Source organism: Cicer arietinum, chromosome 6, assembly GCF_000331145.2.
Source record: "Cicer arietinum cultivar CDC Frontier isolate Library 1 chromosome 6, Cicar.CDCFrontier_v2.0, whole genome shotgun sequence".
In the NCBI taxonomy this organism is placed as follows: domain Eukaryota; kingdom Viridiplantae; phylum Streptophyta; class Magnoliopsida; order Fabales; family Fabaceae; genus Cicer; species Cicer arietinum.
Genome location: NC_021165.2, coordinates 21,231,122 through 21,246,238, shown reverse-complemented (window position 1 = coordinate 21,246,238; position 15,117 = coordinate 21,231,122). Strand labels below are relative to the sequence as shown.

The window sequence follows — 15,117 nt, the reverse complement described above, 5'->3', positions numbered from 1 at the left end:
TAATATTTTTTTAAAAAATTATTTAAATAATAAATACATTTTAAAAATCATAATTTTGTGTTTATATACGAAACTTCAAAGAATTTCTAAGATTTTCTTATAATTGTTGAGACCGGAGGGAGGTAGTATTCTATTATTAGAGATCAAACTTAGATATCAGTTGAATCCATTTCTAACCACTTCCACCAAGGATAAGTTTAGATTAATTTTTAAATTATACAAATTTCTTAATCAAAAATATATTGTTCTAAATAAAATAAGATCAACTGTGAAATATATTTTTTTTATGAAAATAAGTATTTACTCTAAGTGTTAATGAAGGGGTATTTTTAAATTAAAAAAATATAAATATATAAATCACAACCGTTAAATTATTAAATTAATTAATTTTTATCATAATTTTTTTCAAAATTATAATCATAAATAGTTGTGATATATTATGTAAAACTTTTTACAACGATATTGATGATAATTAAACTCATATTATTATTATTATTATTATTATTATTATTATTATTATTATTATTATTATTATTATTATTATTATTATTATTATTATTATTATTATTATTATTATTACGGGGAAAGAGATCATTAGATTAATTCGTGTTTATGAACTGCTCCACTGGATTCCAATTATAAAAAATAAAAAAATATAGGTATCAATAAATTTATTTATTTATTATTATTTAAATATTTTTATAAATATATTTTTTATAGAAAAATATGAAACATTAAATACACTCACTAATATTTTTTTAAAAAATTATTTAAATAATAAATACATTTTAAAAATCATAATTTTGTGTTTATATACGAAACTTCAAAGAATTTCTAAGATTTTCTTATAATTGTTGAGACCGGAGGGAGGTAGTATTCTATTATTAGAGATCAAACTTAGATATCAGTTGAATCCATTTCTAACCACTTCCACCAAGGATAAGTTTAGATTAATTTTTAAATTATACAAATTTCTTAATCAAAAATATATTGTTCTAAATAAAATAAGATCAACTGTGAAATATATTTTTTTTATGAAAATAAGTATTTACTCTAAGTGTTAATGAAGGGGTATTTTTAAATTAAAAAAATATAAATATATAAATCACAACCGTTAAATTATTAAATTAATTAATTTTTATCATAATTTTTTTCAAAATTATAATCATAAATAGTTGTGATATATTATGTAAAACTTTTTACAACGATATTGATGATAATTAAACTCATATTATTATTATTATTATTATTATTATTATTATTATTATTATTATTATTATTATTATGTAGAAATGAATAAAATAACAAAGTACTTTCACAAGGAAAGGTTTGGTATCTTATTTTCATTAAATAATAAATACATTTATTTATATAGTTGAAAAAAAAAACAGAATCCATCCATCCAGCACTGGTTGAATTTGCAGAGTTAGTTAGAATCTGAGAATCTAAGTATCTTCAACCAAAGCTATTACCATATGCTACTACCCCACAATCATAGCCTTCTCAAATAATCAATGAAATTCTATTATTCCTTTTTCTTACTTCACAAATCAAAACAACTTTTCCTACCACTTCGCAGAAGTTGATCATAGTCATGGCCCATATGTGGTACCTTACCTACCTCATGTGGTAACAAACAAACAACAAACTAACCAAACAACCTTTGTCCTTACAAATCCTAATATATAGGACTTTCTGTTTTATCTGTTTTTCAGGTTTCACATGTCACCATGTTAATGTTTCATTTGATATATGGTATTGGCATATGGTTACTTTTGTTTGTAAGCTTATTCATAGTTGATATTTCTGCTTCATGCTGTCCATATCAGTTTTTTCGACAAAGTAATCGACGATTCGAGCAGAAAACCGATCGGTTTTGGAAGTTCAGTGAACAAGAGGATAGATGGATTGAAGTGAAACTACCATGTGATTTGGTGCCTTGTGTTAATAGTGAAAGTAGTAGTGAAGTGAATTTAAGGGAAGAAAGTTTAGAGCAAGGACATGAATTGGATGAGAAAAATATGAGTTTGGATTTGGTTTTGTCTTTGAGAAAGCGAATTTATTTGACAAAAATGTCTGAGAATTCAGTTTGGATCATTGGTGAAAGTGGATGTATCTATGAAAGGTTTTGGAATGGATTAGAATGGGTGATTGCCCCTCATGACTTGCCTTTATCAGAAGGACATGCAGTTTCTGTTTTTCTCATTAGTCAGAAAATTCTTGCTCTATCTGAATCAGGAAATCTTTATCAGGTTACAATTTTCAATATTTCATTTCATTGATAAACTCTTCTTTTCATATATGTGTTACAAATTACATGTCATATTGATATAGCATGGAAAACTTTCATTGAAGTGTATGTTTAGGTTGGCAGAATCAACTTGTGTCATTGTGATTTTGACAAAAAAATCACTTTTGAACTTCAACAAAATCAGAGTGTCACGGTGATTTCCTTAAACTCACCATCAATCCAAACATGCACTCAATCAAATCAAAGTCGGTGTTATGATTTGATTTGCATGTTGTTGGACTTGGATTGGAACTATAAATGGACTAACCATGTTTTTTTGTTTTTGCAGATGCATTTGCAACTTGGTGAAACAACTTCACAACCAGTTTGGGTTAAATTCACACCTACACTCAATCAAATCACAGATACTGATTCAGAGAAAAATCCCCTGATACTAATAAAATCTGGTGTGGTGTCACATGATGGACAGTGAGTAGTAGCAACTTAACTTTTTGTTTGAGATTCAAAAGTGCTTATCATATAAGTTCTTAAATTCAAAAAGTTATTTGCATTTAGATATGTATGTTATAAAGCTATTTGTCTTCTCTACATTTGTTTTCACTTTAAAAATACAATTTGAGTTCATTGTAAGCTATAAGTTCTTGCAAACACATATATAAATATTTATGTCATGAGATAAGTTCGTATAAGTATTTAATGCCTTAGTTTTGTGTTGTTGGTTTATCAACAGGAGAGGTTATTTCTGTACAAAGAAAGGAGGACTAGTAGAAATTGCAGTGGTTGAACCTCCAAGGTAAAAATTCAAGTTTTGGAGTAAATGTTCATATTTAAGTTCAACACTAAGCAAATATTACTAATCCAGGCCTTATTTTGCCATATATATAGAACAGATGGATAAATCATGGCCAACCAAGTGGAGCCAATGTCGCAGCGATAGCTGATATTGCTTCTACGCGAGAAGTAGTATACACTATAAGGTGTGTGTGCGCGTGCACGTTGTGTGTACTTCCAAATTCAAGATAGAAAACAAAATTAAAATTTGTTGTTCATTTTAATGTTATAAATTTCCATGTTATCTTTAATGTGTTACACTATTCTTCACCTTTTTGAATACTAACAAACTGTAACTGGTGATGTAGTTCTGCTGGAGATCTTTATGAATATAATAGTAAATCAAAACCATCATGGAAGAGGCACATATGGCAAGAAAATAAGACACAAGTTTCATCTTTGATACCTTCTAAGGGGTGCATTTTACATGGATTATTAAGTGGTGATCATTCTGAATCTTTGTTTCTTTTAACCAAGGTATTGTAAATAGAAGTAGTTTATGAACATTTCTACCATAATCATAATATGAAGCCATTTAAGTTTGTACATCATTTTTCTAAAATATTTGATGATTTTACAGGAAGGCACTTTAGTGGAGAGAAGATTACATCAAAGGAAGTGGAAATGGATAGACCATGGAAGTCCACCACATCAAAATTTGACATCTATAACACCATCTTTGAGAGATGAATCTAGTGAAACTTCAATTTCTTTACTCTTCACTACTTCAACTGGATCTGTCTTTGAATATCAAATTCCAAAACAATTAGGTTAGTTATCTAATTATGCATCATTTATTTAACTTTATCCATGACAAATACCTTTTGTGATGATATGAATACCTTGTTGCTTCAAAACTATGGAATTTCAATTGAGATTAATACCATAATTGATACTTCTTATTCACAAAAACAACTTGTCTTTGCATCATACACTCTCACCTTAAAAGCCATATTTACATAATGAAGTACTAAAAAAGAAAAAAAATATCTCTATATGATTCAAATTATATTCATGACATTCTAGACATTGAAAATTGATACATGAACACAGGCACAGCTCCAAATAATCAATTTCCAGGATCATGGGGAAATCATCAGCACCCTTTACATGCAAAAGTAGCAAGAGGTAAACCTGGCTTACCATTACAATTTGGAAGGACACTCTTTGCACTAGACGATGGTAGACTCGCAGAATTACATCTAGCAGGACTAGGCGGTGAAAGTGCAGGACCATCTCTGCCACAGAACTTTAGAAGAAAAGCATCAACTAAATATGTTTGGACTATATTAGATTCCCCACAGAGTGAAGGATGGAATGCAGAATATTGCACAGAAGAGCGCGGACCGAGGAATTGCATGACAGGTATAAAAGATGAGTCAAAGGATTCAGGAATAACAAGTTCAGTAACAGGTAGGAGAAAACAAAGCCAAGAACAGCATTATTACTTATCACTAGGAAAATGTAATGAACTGATTAGTTCTTCAGAAGAATACAATCTTCCTGATGATGATTGGATTAGTAGTAACTTTCGACTTCGATTGATGTATGAAGGCAGGTCATTTTTCTTGGTGACTGTTGATGGTTTGATTTTTGAACATGTTTGTATTGATAGTGTATGGATATGGCTGAAGCATGATAGCTCTAATGCTATGACTGGTATAGTGGGAAACTATAACGGAAGTTTATTCATGGTTGATACATTTGGGAATGTGATTCTTAGAGAATGGAATGGAAATGAGATAGCATGGAAGAATTGTAGTGATATGAGGAAAGGAAGAAATGTTGTTGGAGGCCAACCATGGGATAGATTACAAGGTATAACAAGGAGGGTTACCACTGAAGATTCAATCTTCTTTGTGAGCCAAAATGGAAGATTATTGCAGTTCATGGTAGGTAAATTGAAGGTTCATTCTTTGAGTTTTAGTCTCTATAACAAAAAAATTATTTAAATCCTTTACAATTTCAAAACGATCACTTTTAGTTCATGCTGTCAATATTTGTTTGTTTGGTACTAACATGTCTAATAGGTAAGTCACATGCACCATGTCGTGTAATGTGCACTTCTATTAGACATATCAGCACCAAACAATTAAAGAAACTAACTGTAAGGACTAAAAGAAGAATTTGGAGGACTAAAACTGGAATGACCTATATTTATAGATAGGAAAAACATATTTAATGCAAATACTCATACTAGATATGCCAAAATGGAAATTTTAAATGTTTACATGTTCTAATCAGGTTTACATGAGGAAATTTAAATGGAAGGATTGCAAAAATCCTCTAAATGTCAAAATTGCAAGCATAGTTGATCAGGAATTATTCAGGGAGAATATAGTCTTTGTCATTGGAAGAAACGGACACCTGTACCAATACAACAAAGTGAATGATTTGTGGCATGAGCATTACAAATCTCAGCATTTGATTCTATCAAATTTTCCTGGAACAGTTATAAGGCCAATGTCAAAATCACTATCAGGCTCACTCTTCATGTTTTCAAAAGATGGCGGCCTTGTTGAGTATAATTGGAATACATGGCATGAATGGAACTGGATAGAACATGGAACACCTTATAAAGGTGTAACACTTGTTGGTTCACCTGGTCCTAGTTTTAAAGGAAATCAACTACTTTTGATTGGTTCAGATGGAAAAGTATACCTTAGGTACATGGATAAAAATGCATGGAAGTGGAAGGATTGTGGTTATCCCTCTTTGAAAGATAAAACTATTGAAGCAGATAGAGAAGGAGAAATCAATGAGGAGAACCTTGGAGAATTAATGTTTAGGTGTGATCCTAAAGTAAGTGTTAGTCAACAGTTAGTTACTGATTGATTAAAAATGACATGCTGAAATGATTTTTAGACAACTTTCGCGATAACTGTTAATGTGGTTAATGCTGTTCGAATAAGTGATTAATTACACCCATTAGATGCTAAATGGATATACATATATCAGGTGTGAAACTCACTTACTGCCTATATAATCTTATTAACCACAAACTTAGATGTGCTTAACTATGATTTTTAGGTGTTCAACTATATGTAGATTTGAATATCTGAAAATTGTGGTTAACTATGTCCAAATTTGTGGTTAATGAAGTTAATAATGAGTTTTGACACTTAGTATATATATTAATCATCTACTTAACGTGATTCACTCCATATTTGAACATTGTTAACTACTTAAATACTTAACGTGATTAACTACATATCTGAACATTGTTAACTACTTAGAAATTGATTTTGAATCTTATACAACACAGGTGACATCTACAAGACCAATTCAATTTTCTGATGATTCGGCCATATTTGAGCTTAGAGATGGCAGGGTAAGAAAGAACCTTAATTAGTTCATTGTGAATTACAATTATCTGATAGAAAAACATAATAACCACATTATCCATTCTATAATAAAATAAAAAGTCATTATCTAAAAAAAAAGTTTGCTAATGCTCTTTTCAAAATTCTTGCTTCTAATTCAAACACTAACAAAAGCAAAGGTACTTCAAAGATATTGTTGCATGGTGCCAAAATTTATATTGTAAATAATTTTATTATATATATATATAGCTAACATGATTACTTGTGGCAGTTGGCAGAAATACAAGTTGTGGAGGAAACAGAATGGGTTTGGTCAAGGATCATTGGCACACCAAATAGTTTATGCTTACAAAATTATTGGATTACAGTGGCATCATCATCCTAAAATTGTTCACAATCTCTCATAAGAAAATGATCAGCCAGAAAAACTTGATGACTTTGATGTACAATATAGACATTATAGTGACCTTATTATGCTAACAAAGAAGAAAAGTTATAGTTAGGTACTACAAGATGGACTAGTAGTGTTCAGGTAAAACTTTTGAGGAGCTGAACCATCTCTTCACTTGTAAATAGATGTAAAAATTGTACAAATAGGCTCAGACTATAGGTTACATCATCAAAGTATGAATAAGGTTTAGATAGATGTTTGAAATGGAGAACACCATTATTATAGTTTTTGTGTATAAAGCCATAAGATATTTAAAAATGTATAAAAATATAAACACAAAATTATGGTAACGGAAGAAATGAAAAAGAATAAAAAATAGAGATGATCTTAACTTTTTTAATGATAATTCATGTTGTGTGATATCATAAAAATTACTTTTTAAAATTTGTTTGCATTGTGCCTAAAAACCAATTTGTTTTCATTGTGGCAAAATAGTCAAATATGATAGTATTACAAATATAATTTTCGTAAAAATAATTTAACTATATTTCTTTCTTTTTTTATGAGAATTTAATTAGAAATAACTTCTACAAAAATATTTTAGAAATACTTAAATGCCATCGAATAAGCAAATTAATATTTTAGTATAAAAACAAATTAAGCAAACAAACAAAACAGGTGAGGCGTTCTAACTTGTAACTCTTAATCATTCATAGAACCTAAATACTGATTTAATTTCTCTAATTTATATTATAGAGAAAATGAGACAATCAAAATAAATAAAAAATAAAAAGCCTTGTCTATAAATTAAAAAAAAAAAAAAAGCAAAGAAAACTTAAGTATCGACATCTATCTCTTCATCTTGTGTTTCCGAATGTTGAAATTCTTCATCGGTATCACCATCATTTATCTACAAAATAAAAATAATATATTAAATAAGTAAAATTAAGAATAAATAACAAAGTTAAAGTCTAAAAATGTGATTGGAAAATCAAATCAGGACACTTGATTTATTTGTTTTCTGAAAGATTGGCCATTAATCAATTATACAATTCATATTTTATTAAAGGGCTTAAATGTCAATGATTAATTAATTTGCTTTGATGTTTGGATGAAGTTGGAGAAAAATCAAGAGAACTCTCAAGATTTTATCTGATGTTAAATGTTTTTGTTAACAGACCTGTTCTTCCTGTTGCAACCCAAGAGCCAAAACCAAGCATAATGAATTGTAGCTGCATAAATGACCAGCTAGCATTATTATTTTGAATAATAAACTAAAGGACAAACCAAGACAAACTCAACAAATTGCATAAGAGGAATGTTTCCATAAAGTGGTAAATATTTGCAAATTTCACCTTTGACAAGCTTTACTGTTGCACATAAGCCAGAATAGAGATTCAACTGCCACATCTGTTAAAGACTTGCATATATCAACTTCCAATTGAATATACATATATAAAAAATTGGCAAAAACAAAATTTGGCTAATGTATATAGTATCTAGATAGGGATAAAAATAGTTTGAATATATCCATCCCAAAAAAGAACATCAAAACTATACACCGGCTAAATGATTACAAGAGTCCTGGTTTGATTTCAAAACACAAGAGTATATACGCTGGCTCAATTGGTAGTGGGACTATACGCTGGCTCAATTGGTAGTGGGATTGTGTGGAGGCGGTACTTATCCCCCAGGTACCGGGCTCGAATCCCACGGAAGGCAAAAACTCGTTATTTCCAACGGACGTGAATTCGAATCCCACGGAAGGCAAAAACTCGTTATCCTAATCTTACGAGGAGTACTTGGACTAGAAAATGTGAATGTCCATTTAGATTGAGAGGAACACGATCAAGTGTTGGTGATGGATGATATTTGCATGTAATATGTGGTCTTCATGTAAAACCAAAAAATATTTTAATGACACTGAGGGATCATAACGTTGAAAGTTTGATGACAATAAAAATCTTTTGACATTGATGGAACGCGACAAATACGTCTATCGATATAGGAATGTAGATGGTTCAGATGAGTTGAGGGATATATCTTGGACTCATCCAGACGCTATCACTCTTGTAAATAATTTTCACATAGTATTGATTATGGATAGCACTTACAAGACCTGTAGGTATTGAATGTCATTACTTGAGATTATTGGGGTTACATCTACTGAAATGACATTTTGTGTGTGATTTGCATATCTACAGTCTGAGCGTGCTGATAACTTCACGTGGGCACTACAAATGGTGAAAGAACATATTACAAGTGGTGAAGTTGAAGTCATCGTTACTGATAGAGACCTTGCTTTGATGAACGCGGTTGAAAATGTTTTTTCAAAAACAGTGAATTTATTATGCTTGTTTCATATATGCAAGAATGTCAAAGTCAAGTGTAAGATGAATGTTTTTCCAAAAAAGAAGCAAGTACAAATAATGGAGGCATGGGAGGCTCTTATTTACAGTTATGATGAGACTCAGTACTACATGAAGTTGGCTATCTTTGAAAGAATTTGTAGTAGTTGTTCTATTTTTTATGATTATGTACACGAGCAGTGGTTAATTCCTCACAAGGAAAGGTTTATTGAGGCGTGGACAAATAGAGTTATGCACTTTGGGAACACCACAACGCAAAGGGTTGAGTCGGCGCATTGGAGTTTGAAAAGAATATTACAAAATAGTATTGGTGATATATGCAGTGTTTGGGAAACCATCAATAACATGATTATATCACAACACAATGAGATAATAGCATCATTTGAAAAGAACATCATTCAAAAGGTGCATTGATATAGTAACAGATTATACGCGAATTTGCGTGGTGCATGTGTAAAAAAATGCAATGGATCACATTGCGGCAGAGTATGACTGCGTGAAGTATGTAGGTATTGATCAGACCGAGTGTTGTTGCACAATTAGGACAACACATGGTCTACCTTGTGCATGTGAAATAGCCAGATATAGTATGATCCCACGTTCCATTTCATTAGACGTTATTCATGTTTGGTGGAGTAAATTAACTTTCCATGTTGATGCATCGAGTAAACCTTCGGAGTTATCTGTGAAACATGAAATAAATGTCATAGTGAAAAAGTTTGAAGAATTTGATATACCTGACAAAATTTCACCTAAAGGTAAATTACGAGAGATCGTGTATCCATCGACTACGTCGATGTTTCCACCGGTTGCCAAGGTTAAACCAAACGGTGCACCAAAAAAGGCAAAAGTAAGGTATCAAAAAGACATAAATCAACCAAATGTGATTCATCTTGGTGGGAGTATGTGGATGCAAGTGTTCGATGTAGTGGTACAAATGCATGTAGCACTATAGATACCAGTAAAGTAGAAAAGCTTGCACCTCGACCATCAGTTAGCAAAGTTCAACAATCAAGAGTTCTCCTCTTCAAAGATTGGTTGCCAGTTGAAATTCATAAATTCATAGATGACATTATTGATGTCGGCGATGATGGTGATTGTGGATATCGTGCAGTTGCAGCTTTACTTGGAATGGGTGAGAACTGTTGGGAATTCATCCGTCAACAGTGTGTGATAGAGCTTCAAGAGTTCATGTCTCATTACGAGATATTATTTGGTGGAGAAAATTATGTTCGACAACTTATACACAATGTGTACGTTGAGCAAGTTGCATCGAAGGATAATTGGATGACACTTCCAGATATGGGATATGTGATTGCTTCGAAGTTTAACTTGGTTGTCGTCGCATTATCACTTAACCAATCTCAAACATATTTTCCACTTCGAAGTCCACCACCAACATCTATGTCAGATCATCGTGTGATCGTTATTGCATTTGTTTAACAACTGTCATTTCGTACATGTATTAATTGTCATATTAAATTGTTATTGATAATTCATTTTATAATTGTTATTGATTTATAATTGATAATTAATTTATAATTGTTATGTAATTTAACAGGTTTACATAAAGTCAGATTCCCCTATACCACCAGCAAGTAATTTGTGAAAAAATTATTGCAATGAAGAAGCACGACAATGAGAATTTATTTACAGGGATCGCATGCAACATTGGTTGCAGATATTTCTAGAAACTATAAATGAAGTTATTGTTAACTGAATTGTGAATTGTTGAATTCAAATATAATGAATATTCAAACATTTATCGCATTTAATATTGTATTAATTCAAATATAATGAAGTTGTTTAATTAATATTGTCGAAATCCAAAAGATATCCAAAATATCTGCAACCAAAATATCTGAAATCCAAAATACATATCCAAAGTAAATATTCAAAAAACAAATACAAATTCTAAGTCTGTCTATGTCTCCTACGATATGGCACTACATGAGTCCAATCTCTACCACCACCCCTCTGAGATCGCAATACCAAAATTAATTCATTCACGAGTGCGATGCCATCAGGTAATACCAATTGTCGACCAAGAAGCTCCTCCGCAATTTGTATTGTTCAACACTACATTAAAAAATACATTAATTAATTACATGACTAATTAATTTAATAAAGTTATAAATTAAATTTAAATGAATTTATCGTTGTTTCTTCTGAAGCATGATCATCATCGGCAGGTTCTGCAACCGAATGTGCTACATAGACTGGTTCTCTACGAATGATATATGGATGAGAAATCTGACAAAACCAATCCATGTACTCATGTGTGCAGTCTGCAGGTCAGAAATTTACCACGCCGTCCCATAGTCGTGTCGCAACATGATCCTCATATGTCCTTAGGACAGACCTGTCAACCAGACCACCAGGATATTTGTCATCTGCTTCAGGTTGGGCTTCATCCGCTTGGGCCTCTTCTGCTTGCCCATGTTCTGCTTGCGCCTGTTCTGCTTGTTGATTCTGTAATCTTCGTTGTTCACGCAATTCACGGTGAGCACGGTGAGCCCGTGCAGAAGCGGTTGGTCTAACACGACCCTCTCTATCAGTCCTTTCGTCGAGTATAACACGACCCTCTCTATCAGTAAACATATGCACACCATTTCTGCATAAACAAATCATAATCATTATCAAAACAACATAACAATATAACATTTATGCAAGTCCAGAAACATAAACCCATACGTGAACTCCACAAGAACACCATCAACTTACGTTAACTGAGTTCATGTACGTGAACTCCATCAACCTACGTGAACTGAGTTCCCGTCTACCTACGTGATCTGAGTTCGCGTACTTGATTTCACTTCACGTATCTGAACTCCGTCATTATACGCTATCTGAGTTCACGTACATCACCTAAAAAACTAAACCCTACGCTCATACCCATAAAACACCATCAAACCCAGAACCATTGATGAACATTCAAAACCCAGAATTCAAAACCCATTGATGAACATTCAAAACCCAGATAGTTAAACCCATAATTCAAAAATGCAGAGAGTTAACCCGAAAACGAAAACATCGCTGCTTACTTGATTGAAGATGCTTGAAGTGATTGAAGATGGTGTTGAAGATGATTGAAGATTGCTTACTTGATTGAAGAATATACTGTGTTTAGGGTTGAAAATGATTGAAGACTGCTTACTTGATTCAAGAATGTAGATGATTGAAGATCAATGTGTTAGGTTAATGAAGATGATGAAGTTAGAAATGATGAGTTAAGTGAATAAAGAGGGAAAGGTAGTTTGGGTATTTTGGGTTTACACAAAAATTGAGAGGTGTGGGAAGTAAATTGAGGGGTGTGAGAAGCAAAAGTGTAATTATAATAATAAACAAGGAGAGGTTCTGAGTTGTTGTTGTAGAAATTATAAAATTTACTATTTTACTGCGTCGAAATATAAATCCGTATTCTATTGGACTCTACAAGAACTGGTTTTTTTACCATAAAAAATTAGGCAAAGTGTTGTAGGGATCTAATATATGTTAAGTCCTATCAAGCAAATAATTAAAAAAAACCACAATCTATTCAGCAATAATTAACAAATAATCCAATAAGTTAAGTCCTTTAAATGATACAAACAGGGAAAACACTTGCCATTAATTGGGTTATATGCACTTATTAGCAACATCTTAATTGCAATAGCAATGTTCCATAGCAGAGCGAACGTGTTTGAGTGACCCAGTGCAGGCGCATCAAGAGAAGAGAAGCGATGCAACCTGACCAATGGTCGAAGATACATAGTTCATTGTATCATATATGCTAACCCTGAGTAACAAAATTATGGTTTTATTTCACAGGGCTAGCTATACACGACATAGTGAATTTCATTCGATTTCCAACCAATACATTGGTCTGTTCGGATTTGGAGTACTTTGAAGGGCTTGTAGGTCAAGCATACTGGCCAACCCTTTACATCATTGAAAATAGTATGGATAGTAAGGACAAGGAATATATCAGGCAGATTAAACACAATCAAACCAAACCATGACAAGGGGTGTTGTGGGATTCGAATGATCTTCGTATTCCAAAAATAATACGATCGAGATTGGGTTTTTTAGTCTAGGGTTTCTTGTGTATGTACTAAACAGTGAAACTCTACTCACAACAACTCTCTCTTTCCTTTCTAAGTTCATTTAATATTTGTACAAAATTTAATTAAGGTTAAATTACATCTGTGGTCCCTTAACTTAATTTCAGGTAACATTTTAGTTTTTTTTTTTTTTCGAGTTGGTACTTTATTTGAATTTTAAGTGACAATTTGATATTTTATGTTTTAAAATTTCAACAATGTTATCCTTTTTGATACAAAAATTCAAAAAAATCATCAAAATTTTCAACCAAAACCCATAATATTAATAATCATCTTCAATATAATGCAAATTTTATCAAATCCATAACTCAAATATTCAAATACACTCATATTTTCATCTTCAACAACATCAAATAAAGAATGAAAATATGAGTTTATTTCAAGATTTAAATTATGAATTTGATTAAATTTATATTTTATTGAAGATGATAATAAATTTTATGGGTTTTATTTGAAAAATTTGATGATTTTTTTGAATTTTTGTAAAAAAATGACAACATTGTCGACATTTTAAAACATAAAATATCAAATTGTCACTTAAAATTAAAATAAAGGACCAACTCTGGAAAAAAAAAATATAAAGAACTAAAACGTTACCTGAAATTAAGTTAAGGGACCGCGCCTTTAATTAATTATATATATATATACATGACAAAAATAAAATAAGACAGGACAGTCTTTATCAATTTTATTTTAAATAAAAACAAGAAAACAAATAAAATAAAAAATAGTAGTAAAAATATCTCATGAAAATCGCTGATGTGTCGGACATCACCCACTTCAGTGAGAAATCTCTAGAAACAATAGGATTTTTGTTTTCAACTCTTTTTAATATTGTATTTTCCACCCCTTTTGTTTTTACTCATAGTCTTTGTGTCGTTCTTTTTTCTTTTTTTTTTAATTGATTTTCAAATGAGGGATTCAATTGTTCCTCTCATGTTTTTGTTAAATGTCATTGCACATGAAGTTCATTGACGCTTTTAATGACTTAACGATATATAATCAATTTTCATTCGATTATTAATAAATTGTGATTCATAAACTAAATTGTCCCAATTTATATTTGTCAAGAACTAAAAATTATCGTTTTTGTTGTTGTCATGGATACAATAGTTATTAGATAATTATTTGAAATTTTAACAATAATTGACGTGGATTTTTAAAAGTATAATTGTATTATTTTTTTGCCATAATGTGTGTAATTGAGACATTATTACGTTAGTTTGATAAAAATAAAATAAATGAGCGATTTAAAATTTAATTCATTTATTTTTTTTATTGTTTTTATCAAATCAACGACAATTATGTCACTACTTTGACCGTGACGACAAAGAGAACTATAAACTTCTAATTTTAAAGGACAACATCAATCCTCATAAATATTTTGAACTATTTTTAAAGGACAACATCAATCTTCATTAGTACCTGTATTTAGTTTTTTGTTTTGTTTGTTATTTCGACATCTTAATGCGACATTATTATTTCCCATCTTAGTGCAGCGTTTTAATTTTCTATCTTAGTGCGGCGTTTTAATTTCCTGTATTGGTGCGGTGTTAGTTGGGTTGATATTGACAAATTAATTTCGATCTAATGCAAACTCAATTAATCAATGACTTTAATGTTTTTAACATTATATCTCCGAAAATACATATATTTTAGACATTTTAATTTTGTCATGTTTGTAGGTTTAGTCGCATTTGAGACATTTTTATGTTTTATACTATTAACATACTTTGAATCATTTATGTTTTATGCATATTCATCATTTTGATTTTAACTAATTTGAATTGTATTGTTATCGATCTATTTAACTACTTTGAATCTATTTAATCTTTATCGATGTGAACAA

General features: G+C 30.9%; 3 protein-coding genes across 5 annotated transcripts; all 3 read left to right on the top strand.

The window, feature by feature from the left end:
* The first annotated feature begins 1,401 nt into the window (after positions 1 to 1,401).
* Positions 1,402 to 7,146, top strand: LOC101506771 (uncharacterized). 3 transcript variants are annotated; one of them, XM_027336279.2, is made up of 11 exons: positions 1,402 to 2,252; positions 2,367 to 2,444; positions 2,580 to 2,719; positions 2,982 to 3,044; positions 3,142 to 3,228; positions 3,391 to 3,559; positions 3,663 to 3,852; positions 4,136 to 4,974; positions 5,327 to 5,884; positions 6,348 to 6,413; positions 6,677 to 7,146. In XM_027336279.2, exons 1-11 carry the CDS (start codon positions 1,731 to 1,733, stop codon positions 6,788 to 6,790), a joined length of 2,826 nt encoding a protein of 941 aa, XP_027192080.1. In that variant the 5' UTR covers positions 1,402 to 1,730; the 3' UTR covers positions 6,791 to 7,146. The 3 variants fall into 3 exon arrangements, with proteins under 3 accessions (XP_027192080.1, XP_004505650.1, XP_012572687.1); XM_012717233.3 differs by having other exon boundaries at positions 2,113 to 2,252; positions 2,356 to 2,444; XM_004505593.4 differs by lacking the exon at positions 2,367 to 2,444.
* Positions 7,147 to 8,772: 1,626 nt separating this feature from the next.
* Positions 8,773 to 9,579, top strand: LOC101498192 (uncharacterized). The gene is made up of 2 exons (XM_004505737.1): positions 8,773 to 8,868; positions 9,001 to 9,579. Exons 1-2 carry the CDS (start codon positions 8,773 to 8,775, stop codon positions 9,577 to 9,579), a joined length of 675 nt encoding a protein of 224 aa, XP_004505794.1.
* A 52-nt stretch (positions 9,580 to 9,631) lies between these two features.
* On the top strand, positions 9,632 to 10,608 carry LOC140920659 (uncharacterized). The gene is made up of 2 exons (XM_073369461.1): positions 9,632 to 10,020; positions 10,113 to 10,608. The coding sequence occupies exons 1-2, from the start codon at positions 9,632 to 9,634 to the stop codon at positions 10,606 to 10,608; spliced, it is 885 nt and encodes a 294-aa protein (XP_073225562.1).
* The last annotated feature ends 4,509 nt before the right edge of the window (positions 10,609 to 15,117 follow it).

Coding starts and splice junctions, on each gene's coding strand:
- LOC101506771 (XM_027336279.2), top strand. CDS start 1,731: ATGTTAATGTTTCATTTGATATATGGTATTGGCATATGGTTACTTTTG. Junction 2,720..2,981: donor GTGGTGTCACATGATGGACA/GTGAGTAGTAGC, acceptor GTTTATCAACAG/GAGAGGTTATTTCTGTACAA. Junction 3,560..3,662: donor CTTTGTTTCTTTTAACCAAG/GTATTGTAAATA, acceptor ATGATTTTACAG/GAAGGCACTTTAGTGGAGAG.
- LOC101498192 (XM_004505737.1), top strand. CDS start 8,773: ATGGAACGCGACAAATACGTCTATCGATATAGGAATGTAGATGGTTCA. Junction 8,869..9,000: donor ATCCAGACGCTATCACTCTT/GTAAATAATTTT, acceptor GCATATCTACAG/TCTGAGCGTGCTGATAACTT.
- LOC140920659 (XM_073369461.1), top strand. CDS start 9,632: ATGGATCACATTGCGGCAGAGTATGACTGCGTGAAGTATGTAGGTATT. Junction 10,021..10,112: donor CCAAAAAAGGCAAAAGTAAG/GTATCAAAAAGA, acceptor AAATGCATGTAG/CACTATAGATACCAGTAAAG.